The 17,600-nt window shown below is 35.5% G+C and overlaps 2 protein-coding genes across 2 annotated transcripts; both read left to right on the forward strand.

The window, feature by feature from the left end:
- The first annotated feature begins 590 nt into the window (after positions 1-590).
- Positions 591-5,133, forward strand: LOC127505076 (gastrula zinc finger protein XlCGF7.1-like). The gene is made up of 2 exons (XM_051880364.1): positions 591-742; positions 3,605-5,133. Exons 1-2 carry the CDS (start codon positions 658-660, stop codon positions 4,423-4,425), a joined length of 906 nt encoding a protein of 301 aa, XP_051736324.1. The 5' UTR covers positions 591-657; the 3' UTR covers positions 4,426-5,133.
- A 574-nt stretch (positions 5,134-5,707) lies between these two features.
- On the forward strand, positions 5,708-17,535 carry LOC127504988 (zinc finger protein 160-like). The gene is made up of 3 exons (XM_051880196.1): positions 5,708-5,802; positions 14,774-15,008; positions 15,119-17,535. The coding sequence occupies exons 2-3, from the start codon at positions 14,942-14,944 to the stop codon at positions 16,270-16,272; spliced, it is 1,221 nt and encodes a 406-aa protein (XP_051736156.1). The 5' UTR covers positions 5,708-5,802; positions 14,774-14,941; the 3' UTR covers positions 16,273-17,535.
- The last annotated feature ends 65 nt before the right edge of the window (positions 17,536-17,600 follow it).

Raw genomic sequence — 17,600 nt, forward strand, 5'->3', positions numbered from 1 at the left:
TATGAGTGTGTGAGAGATATCTTGATCTCTGATCTCTGGATGAGAGCCGTAGATCCTCACAAACCGTCTCTTGTTTTCCCACTTGTAAATGCGTCTCTTATCAGTCCGTTGACACTCTTTCTCCATGTGATCCATCTGTTAAACATCAGACATGAGACTCTTACTGCATTACAACACTGGACCTGCTGAAGGAGAAGAGCTTCACAAACTACATCTGCAGGGTTTGAACTTCTTACACTTAGTGTTATAAAGAAATCAACCCTATCTGTTAAATACCAATATGTGATCTTTTCATTAATTCATCGTAGACTACATTTTTTTCCGTTATTTACTTGGAAAGAAGGGAAATGAACCTAAGAATTTTATATATTCTGGTGCGATTGAAGATGAACATACAAAAAATATAAAATATTTAATATATATTATATGTTTATTCTAATTAATGTTCTCTTTTTAATTGATGTTGTCTTTTTATATATATATATATATATATAATTGGAAAGGCAGTCCAGGAAGAGATTTCATTGGCTAATCGATCAGTTTAGCCCCTCCCACAGCCGCTCGTCCTAAACGCAAACAGATCCTGATCATCAGACTGGAGAAGGAGCCGCTGGATGAGGAAGATCCCGGAGGAACACCCGAAACTCTCACTGTAAGATGGAGTTTGATAAAGAGGATCGTGAAGACACGAATGACTCTGAATCATGCGGAACTACAGATGAAGAAACTGAGGAGGAAGAAGGTTGGTGGTCCATTATTGACTCTTCGTTAGAGAAGAACATTCAGAGGAACTGTGAAATCAGTTTTCATGTGGATTTACCGAAACACGAGCGATAGATAAACGTACGCGTAATCTCTACAAGTTTAATACTTTCCTTTCAGCAATATTATAAGTCTTTTTTTTTATGGCTGAATGTGATCTTCAGCAGCAGTACATTGGTAAATAAAGTCATGAAGTATGTAGGCTATTATTGAAGTTGTTTGTTTTTGTGCGTTGAACTCTGAGGAAATGTGAGAGTGAAGAACATCTGTTACAGAAATCCACATCTGTTTCTAACTGATTCTTGAGATACACAAAAAAGCCCTCTTTATGTTAAAAATAAATAAATTCATCGAAATAAAAATACTTAAGTTACATCTAAAGGAAATCTGGATCTCAGGACATTCATTGCTTTTATTTTTAATATATTTTGTTAGTACTATTTAAATAAATGCTCTATACTTGGAAAACACATGTAATTTAGGCGGTCACAATATAAAACTGCCAAAGTGTTTAAAAATGGAACAAATTCAAAAATACACATTTAAATTGAAATGCAGAGATCTGTAATATATCAAACAATACATAAAGTAAGTCTTGAATTATATTTTCCGTAAAAAATGCCTATCCAAGTTGTGTCCTCACTTTGCGTCAACTTCGTCAGGATTTTTATAAAAAAAAAATTATTTTTCCTGCTCATTGTGGATCTCACAGTAGGACACACAGTTTATAGTTTTTTATATTTTATACAAACCATACTGAAGTCTCTGCAGTCTCAGCTTTAACATGTCAACTCCGTCATCCTGGTGTAATAGTTTCTGTAAATAGTTGTGGGATAAATCTGGGCATTTTTGATATGTTTATTAAGGCAGATACAACTGAGAAAGAAAACAAAATTGCTCAACTGTACAACACATAGTTAAGGTGGAAAAAAATTCAGTTTTGCCAACTCCATCAGACGTCAACTTTATCAAGTTTTATGTCTGATGGTTGATGTGTTCCTCTAATGTTGTTTCATGATTCTGTTTACATATACTCTACATCTGGACAGTATGTGTCAACTCCGTCAGTATTTAACACCATCAGGTGAAGGTTTTTGTTATTTTTGAAAGTAATGTCTTATTCTTTTTTCAATTTATTGTGTTAAAGTATTAAAACTTCAACTGAACTACATGATATATGTCTGATTTATCTAAGAACATTGGTTATATATGTTTAATATTATAAAGGAGGGTAGAGAATTAAGGAATTTAGGAACTGGATTGTTCATAATAACCCAAGAAAAAAATGTAGAGAATTTATTTTTAGTCACTTGTCTCCTTTACTGAACACCATTATTACTGAAGACTTTACACTGTTGTTGATGATCAAATTAAAATAGCATGTTTTTTAATGCGTCTGACAGAGTTGACACAAATTAAGTTTCGAAGTGAATAAATGTACAATTTTAGAAAAATATTTTCAGAAAACCTGTTCCCTTAGATGGTTCATTAGCTGAGACCTCTGTCTACAAATAGTTTAAAATCAGTTTAAAAATGTGTTATTAAATAATAAAAATGAACTTCTAAAACATGTTTTGTCCCTTATCTCAAGAATCAGTGTTCTAACAGTTTCTCTAGAGAAATAAGCGACCCGGTGTGATGACAAATCGTATGGAATGCCAAAGCTGCCCAAATAATAATAAATAAATATGCAAAGAAAACTTTATTCATAATCAATAAAACTGCATTTGGCTTTTATGTAACGCTCATGTTTATTACTCGTTCTATCCTTAACGGCAGTTTCTAAAACACTTAACGTGATTTAATGCATTAAGACAGTGATATATTCAGTACATAAATAATATACAGGCAAGCAGAAGAGCCCCGAATATGAATGAAACATGCTAAGCTCTTTGCTTCTGCTTTCCTGTACATAATAGGTCTATATCTTATTTACACACATACTTTAATCCCCATTTAAGAACTTTAAGCCACGTTAAGCATTTTTTTTATGCAAGGAAAATGTTTAATGTGCAGTTGAGCTTGTTGTGTTCATATTCTGGGCTCTTCTGCTTGATTGTACATTAAGCTTTTTTAATAAGTTGTGTACTGAATTCAGTTTATTTATGTCTGCTATCAGATGCGGTTTCTGTTCATGTGTGCCAAGACATTTTAGAAATCCCAACCAGATGAATTTTTAACTCCATGTCTGAGATAAAGTGTATGTATGGTCACCATATTTACATACAGTTACAGTGAAATTAAAGCTGCTGTCTGTAACGTTTTTTGGTTAAAAATGATCCAAAATCAGTTTTTGAGCAAGTACATAACCAATCAGTGTTCAAATCTCCTTACCTTAGCCCGATTCACAACGGTAAGCTGTAATAATGTTTTCAAATTTGAGTGGTTCGGGTCAGTTTCCGCGGGAAATACGAGTGTGCTGCCGTTAGTCTTTGCGTCATTACATCACGTCTGTTTACATAAAGAAGGAGTCGCAGAAGCTGCAGGTGGCGGATCATTTGTAGCCTTCCGAGCTTCACGCTCAACTTCAGTAGGAATGAATTGAAAACACTCGCTCTGCTCCGTGCCAGTGGACACGCACCAAGCTTATGTTTTCAGTGTGTCATCGCCATCAAATCTCTCGGTCTGATGTGTGTATCTGCATTAGTGCCAGACACGTAATCCAAAGCTCAAATCTTATTGGCTGGTGATTTTCAATGCAGGAGTAAAAACATCAACACTCAACGAAGAAAAAAACTTGTTGAAATTGTATTGTGGAATTTGGGGTCACTTTTGTTATCTTAATTCTGTTTCACCAGTATTTTCCTTGAATCGATGTTTAACTTTATTTTCTTCCTTTCAGATCTGATGGAAGAGGAAAGTGAAGAACTCAGTGTAGATGAAAGTGAAGAATTGAGTGAAGAGGAAAGTGAGGAACTCGGTGAAGAGGAACTTCAGAAATCTGAGAATTTCAAAACTGGACAAAAATCTAAAAAGAATGTGTCACAAAAAAGAGCTCGAAGAACAGGAGCTAGAAAGGCATACACCTGCCGTCTGTGTGGAAAGAGTCTCACAACTAAAGCAAGCCTCAAGGATCACACAATGATTCACACTGGAGAGACGCCTTTCCCATGCAGTCACTGTGGAAAAGGGTTTAGATACAAAGTAGCCCTTAAAGAACACATACGGATTCACACTGGAGAGAAGCCTTTCACATGCAGTCACTGTGGGAAGAGTTTCAGACACAGAACAAGTCTTAAGGGCCACACAAAAACTCACACCGGAGAGAAGCCTTTCACATGCCCGCAGTGTGGGAAGAGTTTTGCCATTAAACAAAGCTTTACTAATCACTTAAAATCTCACTCCAGTGAGAAGCCTTTCTTCTGTTTTCACTGTGGAAAAGCTTTTAAACGGCAGGAACTCCTGAAAATGCACGAGAGCGTTCACAGCGAAGTGAAAGTGCAGAAAGTGAAGCCGTATCACTGCGCTCAGTGTCATAAAAGTTTCGTAAAGAATAGAGATTTTCAAAGACATTTAAAATCATCCAGGCATAATAAATACAGGTCTCTAGAAAGATTCATGCTGCAAGCTCAAGCCTCGGGTCATGGTTTGCCCTCAGGAGCAAATGTGTCCCAAAAGAGCAATATAATAGAGTCATTCACTAAAACACATTACCTGCAGTGAGAAAGGCAGTACAGGGACATGAATGTATTGGTTCAGAATATAAACACGTCTGGTGACGTGAAGGGATGCTAATCTTTAGTGTTCAGGAGTAACAACCGTCACGTATAGTTTGTGTTGTTTTAGTTTAGTCTTCTTACCTGTGTTTAGTTTTCATAGTTACTCATTTGTTAATTGATGAGCCTCACCTGTTCTTGTTTTATCCCTCATTTATTCTGTTTTCATCTATATGGTTTGGTTTACTGTACTGCATTTTTCCAGTGTTCCTGAGGGTTTTCATTTAATAAATACCACTTAGTCCAAGACAAGGAGATCTAGAGACAAACTGTGAAAACAACACTTTTTAAATAAATGAAATGAGTATATCCCTATATATTAACATGTATATCCTGAACAATTAAATGTCCATAATCAAAATTGTTTGAAAAGGGATGTACTGAGAACTAAAAATACCTGCTTGTAATATTAAGAGCCTAAAAGAGTGTGCTAAGATGTTGGACGCTAAACCAGTCAATTCCCAAAATGTTGATGAAAACATCAAAATGTAGTTTTTGGTCATTACAGTATTTTGTGTACTTTGAAAGTTTTTATTACAGATTTTGATTAATGTGTAGTGTATCATGATGGTGTTTTATAAGATTATCATACTAGAAAATAGCAAAATATTGTATATTTACTGATTTATTTGAATACATCAGACACGTGTATCCCATATGCCTGACATACTGTTTTATTCTGCTCGATATCATTATAATTATTCTAACTATGGTGGACTGACAGTATAGTTTTAGATAATTAGAGTAGATAGCAATCTGTGAAATGATATAGTTTTAAAGTTACTAGACATGATTAAATATGAGTGAAATTAAATTAAATATGAATTTTATGTCTTTTTCAGCAAAATATATAAAACAATTTCTCTAAAGACATTTATTTTTGTAGTATGAATAATAAAAGAAACACTTATGTGTTAAAATGCTAGCATAAGGTTAGGAGGGAACACATATAGAAATAAATTATAAAAATGAAAAGGTTCTTAAGATAAATGCTTTCGATAAGTATGTGTATGAGCTGCAAATGATATCTTCACATTCATTTGAAATTTCTGTGCTGTTTAATATCATTTTGTTGTATGATTGTGATTACGCAGACTGGCGTCCTCGTCTCAGAGTTTCAAAATTCGCTCACTAATGCCAAAATACTATTTAGGGCGGATCGTGTACGCATTGGGACACAAGTTCAATTCCCAACATACTCCAGTACAGCAGGTGGCGCAACGCACCTGGTTAAGTTGATTCGCAACCTGCCAGTGACCCACCCAGAAGAAGAAGCTGTTCTGAAGCGAAATAGAGCTGGACGGTGATGAGGATTGGTTTACTGGTAAGGAAACTATAAACTAGTTTTTCAGTGTCTCACACAGATGTTAATGATGCAGCAGTGTAGTGTGAACTGTTCTGGACTGCGTTTTATCATTGTAAACATCAGTAGATGCTAGAGACCATTCTACGCTGTACATACATCCTCATCCAGGTGTGATCAGATTTACAGTTTGGCGAATTTTCACGATCGAAATCAAATTATCACCACAGAACTTTTACCCGCAGGTGGTCATTTTGTGTCCTAGTTCGGGACAAAAACACTGTCTCTGACCGCTGGCGTTTCTGTCCGGCTGTTGACAGCTGTGGTTATTTTCAGATTATTTTTGACAGCATTACAGCTCCATATGACTAATTTAAACAGGTTGCTTTGGAAATATATTCATGGTGAAAAGTGATACATCTGAAATTAATGTTTAATTTTATGCAAGTGGGTGGTTAAAAATAACTTAATATGAAATAAATATTTCCAGATAATATTTTCTTAAATTTGCTTTGGCATTAGTGCAGTGGCAATATAAAAGGCAATTATTAAAGGGTGAAAATAGTTATATTCTTTTAATCATTTTACCTGCAATGCTCCAGAGTGTCTTCGAGAACAAGACAAGGTTTTTATGCAGTTGGCCTATTTTTAAGAAATGCTCAATGACTAAATACATGGCTAGAAAAATAATCTGCTGGTGCATTTGAAATGTGTTACAGTGCACAGCATAAATGAGTACACCCCCTCTGAAACTTCTGAAAGTCAGCAATTACTCAGTTACTTAGAAGACATGTTAGGGTTCTTTAGAGATATAATGTTCCAGCAAGTCTGCTTAATCAATTACCAAAGAAGCATGTCAGAATTATTCAGGAAAATAAGATTTTCTTATCAAGGTGATAAAATGTTGTGTAGCAAAAATGAGTACACCCTCCTAAAAAAGCTACTAAATAAAACAAAATAAAAATTTTCTGGTGTAAGTTTAAGGCAATGTTTGATCTACAGGTAATTATGTTGAACCAAAACATTTAAAGAGAAGTAATTTCTTGACAATTAAAAGTGTTATATAGCCCACTGAATCATTCTCAGACTTAATGCTGACAACAACAGAACGCTTTCATTTAGTGATGAGGGATTTAATCTTATTACTAGTCTTCTCCACTAGATGGCATCCTCTTATTTACCTTGCATGATATTACAGCGGGGCCGGTGTCATTCATTTAGTGCTGAACATGGCTGATGCAGCTGCGCCTTCCAGCGTGAAAGACGTTCCGGACAATTGAAGGAACTGTCAGTTTCCCGATTGGGCCAGCGCTGCATGGTCATTAAAGTTTATCATTTGCATGCATTTTCAAGCTTTGCCAATATAAGCATTTAAGTGAAAGAGAACTCGCGCGCTGTGTGAAAAGTTTTGTGTGCCCGTCACACACACCCGAAGAGCTCAGAGCTGCATGCCTCAGACAGCGTGCAAATAAGAAAATTATTTCTTTCACCTCTCCTTGCGTCTAAACGGACAAATTCACACTAATTTATCTCAAAATCTCCGCCTTTGCGAGTATCTCGGTAAACATAGTCGGTTACGGTAGAGCAGTAGAGAAAGAACACATGCGTGTCATTATAGTATCAGTGCATTAGTTTTAAAGTGACAGCCACCTAAAATTCCAGAAGCTGTCTGTGTTTTAATGTTAATCAAACTAAAGAGAAAATCACTCCGATCTTCACTGAATAATGTTTTTGTAACTTTAATAAGGATTAACCTTTATTTATTTTGTACAGTGAAGATTATATACAGTGTTTATTTGAGCTATTGCTTGTAGTTTAATTATTTGTTCTTTTTTATTAATGACTATTTACTTGTCTTTAATAATCTTTGAAATTTATATTAGTAGTTTTAGCTGTGGTCTCAAATGGAATCAAGAATTGTTAAATTTCACTAGTATCTAAAATATTGAGTGTCATAACCTTATTACAATATAGGTAGGCTATTCATGGGTCAAAAACAACAAAAACAATAACTATTTTATTCATTTATTATTTTTTTGTGGTGGGGCCAGTGAAAATGTATTAAATTCATTGAATAAAAAAATCAAATCGAAATCGAATTGAGACCTTGAAAATCGAAATCGAAATGAATTGGGACATCTGTATCGATACTCAGCCCTATCACAGAGTAAGATGCATCCTGCAGAAATGACATGCATGGTTGTTGTTCTCACTGGAACTACCTACTGTAGCCAAAGCACAATAAAGTCAATTAGCCATTTCCAAAGCCCATATTTACAAAATATAGATTCTGGGAATCAATACTCTGGTCTCATGAGACCAAATCAATCATTTTGGATCTAACAGCATCCAAAATGTTCTGGTGTTGCTAGAGGAGGAGTACAGTGAGAAGTGCCTGGTTCCCACAGTAAAGTTCAAAGTTTAATACACAAACTTGAAACAGAACATGTTACCCTTTCCTTATTCCCTCCATTGTTGGGTATTTTTTCAACATGACAATGAGGATATGCATTCTCCCAAGGTGAAAACCCTTCTGTGGACATGTATTGCACTCAATCTTAACACTCTTGAGCACCTGCGGGGGATTCTGTAGAGACGATTTGAGCAACACTCCCCATTAAAGATCAGGGCATTTAAGGAGCTCATCATCCAGGAGTTAAACAGGACAGATTTGACAGATTTGTCATGAACTTGCAGGGCTCGACAATAAGGACTGCCCTATGGCCCGGGGCCACTGTGAACGATGCCTGGGACAGTAGACGGAACCGTCACTTGCCCGATCGGGCCAATGCTGTAGTGTGTGTGATATATATCGTCTATGATATCGTAATTGTTGATTTAATGATCTGAAATGATCAAGTATGTCCCTCACTTTACAAAAAAACAAAAACAACAAAAACATCCTTTGAGTGCACGCATGCACTACGTGACGTAGTCTAGTAGGTTAGACTAGTGCGCGTGTATATTTAGAGTGTACGCATTCACTGCGTGATTTAGTCTCCTAAAATGCCTTTAGAATGACCCCGAAAGCTCTTTCTGATTCTGAATTCAAGATAATGGGCAAAAATGACCCTGTATATCTTTTATATTTATATAATTTAATATAGTTAACCAATATTACACAGAGTGCTGTTTTTCTCCAAATATCAGCATGATTACAAATGTGATATTGATTTTATACAGCGTACAGTTTAATAAACAAGAACTTAATATCAAGTGACTTACATTTTAGACACCAAATCGCTTGTTTCACTCTATTTCTCCAACGAAAATAGCTCCAAACAAAGTCCACAGAATTTTTTTGCGTCTCTGAGCAACACTTCCTGAATGAATCAGCCGTTTGAAAGAATCGGTTGAATCTCAATGACTCGCTCATTAACAGTGATTCGCTGCCACCTACTGGCGGGTTTAATTTCACATTTAAAGTGTCTTCATTTTTTAAATAATTTCAAATAACCGTAGGCTATTCAACGTTTTTTATTTTCAACATTTCAAAACATTATTTATGCATCTGTAACTGCTCTTGACTGATAAACTTTAATAAAGTTTAATCTATAGCTACATAGTTACACATTAGATTACAGTTCCTGTACCTGAAAATCTCCTGTTTAAACCTACATGAAAAACTTGAAAAGCACTGTTTATTTCATTTATATGTTAGTTCTGTTGTATTTATTTGTGCTATTACTCGTAATTTGAGTATTTGTTACTATTTTATTACTTACTGTTTATTTGTCAAATAACAATAGGCCTATTTAAAATTTAAGTGAGTTAATCTAGTAGCTTTTGGTGTCATAAACTAATTTATTAAGGTTAAATGTAACAAAGACAACAAAAACAATAACTGGGCTTATTTTATAGGCCCATTTTCTTTTCTTTTACTTTATTAATTTTTTGTTGTGGGGCCAGTGAAAATCTTGGCGGGGCAAGTAAAAATTTGAACCACTGGCCCAATCGGGCCAGTAGAAAAAATCCTTAGCGTTGAGCCCTGTCTTGTACACTCCGTGCCAAGAAGGGTCAGAGCAGTATATTCAAAATTATCGAGGGCATACTAAGTGCTAGAATATTATACATTTGTTGAATTAAATCTAGGGTGTACTCATTTCTGCAATCCTTAATTTAAACAAATTTGACTAATTTACTTATTTTATGGCTATTAATGACATATATTTCTCAGTTTTTATTATGTATATGTTAAATACATTTTAGTTTTGCCATCTTTCCATGAATTGTATTAGTGATCATAAAGAAAATACATCTTTTGTATTTGTTCAGAAGGGGTGTACTCATTTATGCTGTTCACTGTAACTAATAATCTTGTAATGAATGTCATTGCAGTTCTACTTTTTGAGTGTGAATTATCATATGTAGTAAAAGACAACAATACTCAAGCCCTGTAAAAGGTTTTGCCACAAACTCAACTGACTGCTTCTCTCCTGTATAATTTCATACGAGTCTCTTCAGACCTTACTGTACATGATTTATGAGCTTCTACAAGTTCTGACCTCCTAACTGAACTCCTTTCCACAAATTGATCATAGAAATAAAAACAGTATTAAAAATGAGTAACAGTTTTTTCTTAGTCTTATTAAGTGCAACCATAATCAAAGTACTCTCTCAATATTCAGTGCAAATAGAGAAGAATTTTTTCTTCAATCATGATACAGAGCTGAGAGATGGTTACAACTACACAGCCCAGCCTCGGATAGCTTTCATATTGGCAGATATTTGCATCAGGGAGCCGTTTAAAATGCAGGGTATCGAAGTCGTGATTGAATGCGCGCTCATGTTTTACTTTCTTTTCACTTTCGACTCTGCTGCTTGTGTTGGATGAGCTGGATGGGATAGAAGTGAACGTTATCCAACTGAATTAAATGGTTTTGATTTCTATAAAAAGCAAAACGACAGTGGAGGCGTAATGTAAATATAGTGGTGATGTATTCTATCTAATTTCACCCTCACACTCAGTCATGCCAATATCACGAGACTGCTTTTCACCTTGACGAGAAATCTCGTCACATTTTAATTTTACGGCATGGCATGAGATCTCGTCACACCTCTACTCGATACCATACTTCTTATTTCTTTCCCTGGGCAAAAAGTAAGTTTACGTGCGGAGCGGGGATATTTCAGAGCAGGAAGTGCAGAGCATCTTTCTTTATTACTCTGTGTGACCAAAAATGCAAGTGATTGCACCGGTGCCTCCATGTCGTGCAGTAAAGTGCGCTGTACTTCAGCTTCCACACAAACACTTGGATATGCACCTAATAATACATTTATCTAGGTTAACGTTAGAGCGAGCAGCCATGTAAAGTTGCTACTACTTTCATGTTTCAAATTATAAGCCATATTTGAGGTCAGTGGAAGATAGGTGAACATTTGGATTTCCTGCCCGACATACTGTAATTACCACAAAGATCCGCCGTTAATGATCTGTCCCTCACGGACCATGTGATGTTGCATTCAAATCTGTATTCGTACTGCCGCGCTGAGCACGAGAGAGCAGTTTTGAACCAAACAGTAGTTATTTCTTTTAAAAATATTCAAATTATATCACAAAAGTACTGAGATAAAAGTTCAAAGGATATAAACACTGATGTCTATGATAGCAATCAAAATAGAGCAAACCACCTTTTGAAACTAACTTGGTGCTTCAAAGAACGGTTGTATCAATTACATCTTATGCCACTAGGTGACAACAAGTGACTGTTAAAGGGAACCCCTGGTGTTAAGACTTGTATGGCTTAATATAACGTAAATTATGTCTCTTACTGAAATATGTAATAGAAAACCCATGAAAGATTTACATTATTTAAAAAATCCATGACATATTTGGACAATGGGCAGCGCCATTTTGTTTGCGTTCTATGTCGGTGATGTCAAATGGTTGCACTCACTGAGCTACTGACACTGTCCTATTGCTATTTTTAATGCAACACAATTCGGAATATAATATACGATGCCACATTGTGCAGCTTTTGGTTGTTATATTAAGCCATACAAGTCTTAACATCAGGGGTTCCCTTTTGTATATGTGTATTTGTCATTGAATCATTCTTTGAAAAGATTTGTTCAAAAACACTGATTCATCCAGTAATGAAACATGTATTTATTAATGAGTCATTGAATTGATTGAAAACCATTTTTTTAAATAATTCATTCAAATTAATTAAACATTTTTCCAGCAATTAGAGTCCAGCAATTAATATTTTGCAAGAACCTCTAGTAAATTACACGCTATTTTGTTTAGTTGTATATTCAGAATCGTGGTAGAATCGTGATCTCTATTTGAAACTGTCTTGATTAATCCAGGATTAGACCTTAGTTTAATTAGGATATTTAAGTAGCCTTTACCTTAGAAAGAAAATGAATCCTGAGACAAAACAATGGCACTGACATACTTTAAGACATGCTTTCGGTTAAAACAGCTCAAACATGCACTGTAGTCTGGGACTAGACTTAAGCCTCGTCTGTGAAACTGTGTAATGAGTAATAAAATAAGAAGCTAATTACAAGCAATAGGACAAATAAACGGTGCTTTAAGTTTTTCAGGTAGCCTAGGTCTAGTATTCAAGTAAAAAATAGTACAGAAATTGAATAAAACAACAAATGTAAAATAAAAATGACATGGTCTTTACTGTATGAATTAAATATGTTACAGAAGTTATTCAGTCAAGAGCAGTGAGGGATTTTCTCATTTTCTTTTGTTGTTGGATTAATATTATTGACACAGACAGCAGCAGATTTATTAGGCTGCTGTCTCTTTAAGAGTGCCCGGATCCAATATACTGAGTCTGACACTAGGAACAATGACACTACTGTCTTTTTAGAGCTGCTTGAATTCTGTTTTGCATTATTATTTTCCTGTTCATCCCTGTAAAGCTGCCACCTAGCGACAAAAAAAAAAAATAATCATATTTTTCAAAACTCCTGCCTTGATCAACACAAAGTAGGTGTCATTTGAAAGCTTAGAGTCTGAACTTTACAATGAATGTAGCCGTTTTGATTAACTCCTAAATACTGCTGAGTTATTTGCTGAAAAAAAAAAAAAGTTTTCATAATTTATGAAATATTTTTTTTTTGTACTATGTACTGCAAAAACATACAGCTCAGATAATCATGTGTCATATATCATTTGAAAGGTCTTATGGAGTAGAATACAACAAGCATAATTGTTTTGGGCTTTGACTAAACTTGAGCGAGTTTTTGTATGTGAAGCCCCGCAAGACCCATGTGTAAATAATATACCAATGCGGCATTATGTCACGTTTTTGCTCGTAACTTCATAAAACATGCTCCGATTGTTGAAAATTGGACATCATTATTTACAACATTCTCACGATTAAAATGAGTCCAACATCAACATAATCCAATAAGTCAATCACGAGATATTCCTCACAGAATTACGGCACATAAAAGGTGCACAGACGCTAACTAAAATCAGATGTTTTCTCACTTAGAACTTAAGGAAACATGCATAGATTGTAGAAAATAGCACATCATTACTTACAGTGGATGCTCCCGATTGAAATGAGTCCAAAATCAACATAATCCCTTGCTTCAATCTCGAGATACTCCTCATGAAGTAACGATTTTAAAAATGCCCATTAGGCCGCGTCAAGGGCTAAACAAAAAGGCTACTTTGGTTCCAAATGTTGTAACTTTTGATTTCTTTATGCGATCACCACAAAATTTGATCCAGATACAGCTTGCATATAGGGGAACCAAAAAAGAACTATCCCCTACCTTATTTCCTTCCTGAGTTATTACATGTCAAATAAGAAAGTTATGTAAAATTTCCCCGGAACACTTTTATTTTTTGTCTTTTATCAGCAGTTTCTTAGCATGAGAATGTCCAAATTTATTATTATTTTTTTTTTATTTAAAAAAATAAAACCTTTTTTTTTTTTCAAACAATACCAAGCTTTTGTCTCTCATTGTTACAGATTTGGAGTTATGAGTCATTCTTTTTGAGCATGCCACTCAGAAAACAATTTTTTTTTAAAAAATGCCTACCTTTTTTCTAAATTCTGTAACTTTTGATTTCTTTATGCGATCACCACAAAAATTGATCCAGATACAGGTCACATATAGAGGAACATCACCAATCAAGACTGATCCTCCTACCTTATTGCCATCATGAAATATTGCAAAGATATGTAAAATTTCCCTTGAACACACTTTTTTTTGCCTTTTATTAGCAGTTTCTCAGCATGAGAATGTCCAAATTTGATTTTTTTTTTTTTTTTTTTTTTTTTTTTTTTTAATTTTAAAAAGTTTTCTTTCAAATGACACCAACCTTTTGACTCTCCTTGCTAAAGTTTTGGAGTTATGAGTCTTTACTTTTTTGTATGTCTGAAAACTCTGAAAATGCCTTCAGGGCTTAAGGGGTTAAAACAATCTGTATTGTATAAAGTCAGACCTGCGTACAAGTACTAAATTCAGTTCTCTTGAGTGGTTTATTGTGCTTTTAATAACTTATCAAACACATCCCACTCATTTTCTCATTCACAGATTCTCATTATCGCTCTACATTTACATATGTGATAAAAAACAATATAGCATAATCTCTATCGATTGACACTTCAAGTCACCTTTATTTATATAGCACTTTTTACAATGCAGATTGTGTCTCAAAGCAGCTTTACAGTGATAACTGGTAAATCATTTTGGCTGCACAGCAGCTCTTAAAGAAAATGGTGCCATTGTCCAGCTTAAGTAAATACAGTATTGATTAATTCTGTTGTAAATCAGTAGTTGTCTATAGGATACATAGCACTACTCCGCGCCTCCGCTGACATACTCTCACGCACCACGCTTTGAAAAACATTGGCTAATTAAAGACATTTCTTTAGTTGCCTAGTGTAAAATTTGGTCACATGCAATTGTAGAGGGTTGTAGAAGGAAGACTTTTAGATTGAGTTTGTAGGATATGGACAGTATTGCTTACTAAATACTAATAATGTCTTTCTAACTTCTTTACATCCAACAGTTCAAATTCATACAGCGATTATGATTTACGTCTGCAGTGAAACCATAGAAGTTCATCGGTAAAGGCAGGAATTTTCCCACCTTTTTACGAGTGAATAAACCACTCGGATGTGCTGTGAAGAAGAAATAAGTCCAGGTCAACAAATATTGAGGATATACAATTACAAACATGGAAATGAAGGTTGTCAAAGAGGAGAGTGACAACATGAGTGAGCCATGCAAAGAGGAACAAAGAGGTTGGTGTCCATTCCTGATTTCTTCTTCAATGACTGCTGAGGAACAGGAGTTTCATTTAATTTCATTTAATTTTTCGGCTTAATTTGACTTGTATACATCTTCATTTTAGACCTGGTGGAAGTCAAAGAAGAAAGTGAAGAGCTGAGTGAAGTGGAGAAACATGGATTTGTCACTGGAGAGCATTCTTCTAATAGCTCACAGATAGAAAAGCCTGGAGATGTTTTCACCTGCCCTCAATGTGGAAAGAGTTTCAAAGTAAAAGGAAACCTTAAAGCTCACATGAGAGTTCACACCGGAGAGAAGCCGTTCAAATGCCCTCGTTGTGGTAAGGGTTTCAAACATAAAGGACACGTTCGCACTCACATTAGAATTCACACCGGAGAGATGCCTTTCAAATGCCATCAATGTGGGAAGAGCTTCAACGAAAGAGGAAACCTTAAGGCTCACATGAGAGTTCACACTCGAGAGAAACCTTTCAAATGTGAGCAGTGTGGAAAAACATTCACAACTAACAAGGGCCTTAAGACACACAAAAAAAACTACACTGGTGAACGTGAAAGGCCGTATAGCTGCCGTCAATGTGGAAAGAGTTTCTCAATAAAAATAAACCTTAAAAATCACATACTAATTCACACTGGAGAGAGAGCTTTCACATGTCATGAGTGTGGAAAGAGTGTCAAAAGAAAAGGAGAACTTCAGGGACACATAAGAATTCATTCTTCTGAGAGACCTTACACATGCAGTCAGTGTGGAAAGACTTTCAGATGGGCAAAGACTTTCAAAAATCACATGGTCTCTCACGCTGGAGAGAGTCAGTTTAACTGTGATCAGTGTGGCGAAAAATTTAGTCTGGCAGAAAACTTACAGACACACCTGAAAATTCATGCAAATGAGAGGCCTTACTTGTGTTCCTTCTGTGGAATGAGATTTCCACGGCTGGACTATTTGAAAGAGCACCAGAAACTACATTCAGGTGTGAACGCTCACGTGTGCTCTGAGTGTGGGAATATCTTCGCTAGTACCACCTGTCTGAAAGAGCACAGAAAAATCCACATAGGAGAGAAACCTCACAAGTCAGGAGAAAAACCTCACAAGTGTTCACAATGTGGGAAGAGTTTCTCTCAGTCAGCACACCTGAAGACACATGAGCGAGTGCACACAGGAGAGAAGCCGTACCAATGCCCTCTATGTGGGAAGAGTTTCAGCACATCGAGTGCTCGACTGAGACATAGCACAAATAACTGTCCAAAGCTGTCAACGTGAGCACGCTTCATTTTCAAGTCTGAAGTTTGTCAGTGCAGAGGTTTAAATTCAGATAAACTGCTCCTAAATAATAGAGAGTTAATGCAAGCATTGAAGTTTTTGAGCATTCAAAATTATTTTGTTTCTGTTGAAGGGATATGCACAAAGAAATGAAAAGTGATCATTCCAACGCAAAAAGAGTTCTGTGCCCTGTTCAAAGCTTGACCAACATCCATTACAGTGTGCATTTTACAGTCATTCCTTTATACCAGCTGAAGTGGTTCCCCACATAAAACTGAATTGGTTGGAACATTTTGTGTCTTGATCAGAAAATCTGAGACTATTTCACAGATTGAGGTTCTGCAGTAAACAGCACAGTGAATCAATGATCTGGTCGTAGTCGCTTTGAAAAAATGTGCTTAACAGATTAGTTCACTTTCAAATGAAAATATATATATTATATTATTTGAAAATATATATATTAATAAATATCTGCACGCATCCAAGCTTTATAATGGCAGTGAACAAGACGAGTATGCGCTGAAGAAAGTGCCTCCATCAACATCCATCCATCATACACGGCTCCGGGGGGTTAATAAAGGCCTTCTGAAGCAAAGTGATGCATTTGTAAAACAAAAAATCCATATTTAACAAGTTATAAAGTGTAATATCTAGCTTCTGCCAGACAACCTTCCGTATTTAACTTACGAAGAAAGTTGAACTGGAGTCACATCAGTTAAGCTTTTTCCGTAAGTTGAATAGGGAAGGCGTAGGATGTAGCACAAGCTTTTTGAACTGCGAGAGGCGTTACACTTTCTTCGTAAGTTGAATACGGAAGGCGGTATGGCGGAAGCTAGATACTTCACTTAATAACTTGTTAAATATGGATATTTTTCTTACACAAACCCCCCGGAGCCGTGTGGAGTACGTTTATGATGGATGGATGTGGATAGAAGCACTTCTTTCTTCTCATATTTGTTGATCCCGTTCATTGCCATTATAAAGCTTGGATGCATCAGGATATTTATTAATATATCTAGATTGTGTTCATCAGAAGGAAGAAAGTCATATACACCTAGGATGGTTTGAGGATGAGTAAAGCGGTAATTTTCATTTAAAAGTGAACTAATCCTTTAATGCAAAAACACAAATTTAGCTCTGTTTACAGTCAGAATATGCACCTCATGCAGTTTGCATATGTATTATAGATATGTCCTTAGACATTCAATGGATGGATAAAAATGATGAAATATTATTAAAAAATATGTTCATTTGTGTTCTGAAGATGAAGTCTTGTGTTTGGAATGACTTGAGGACAAGTTTTCATTTTTGGGTGATCTATGCCTTTA

The sequence above is a fragment of the Ctenopharyngodon idella genome, chromosome 2, assembly GCF_019924925.1.
Source record: "Ctenopharyngodon idella isolate HZGC_01 chromosome 2, HZGC01, whole genome shotgun sequence".
NCBI lineage: Eukaryota > Metazoa > Chordata > Actinopteri > Cypriniformes > Xenocyprididae > Ctenopharyngodon > Ctenopharyngodon idella.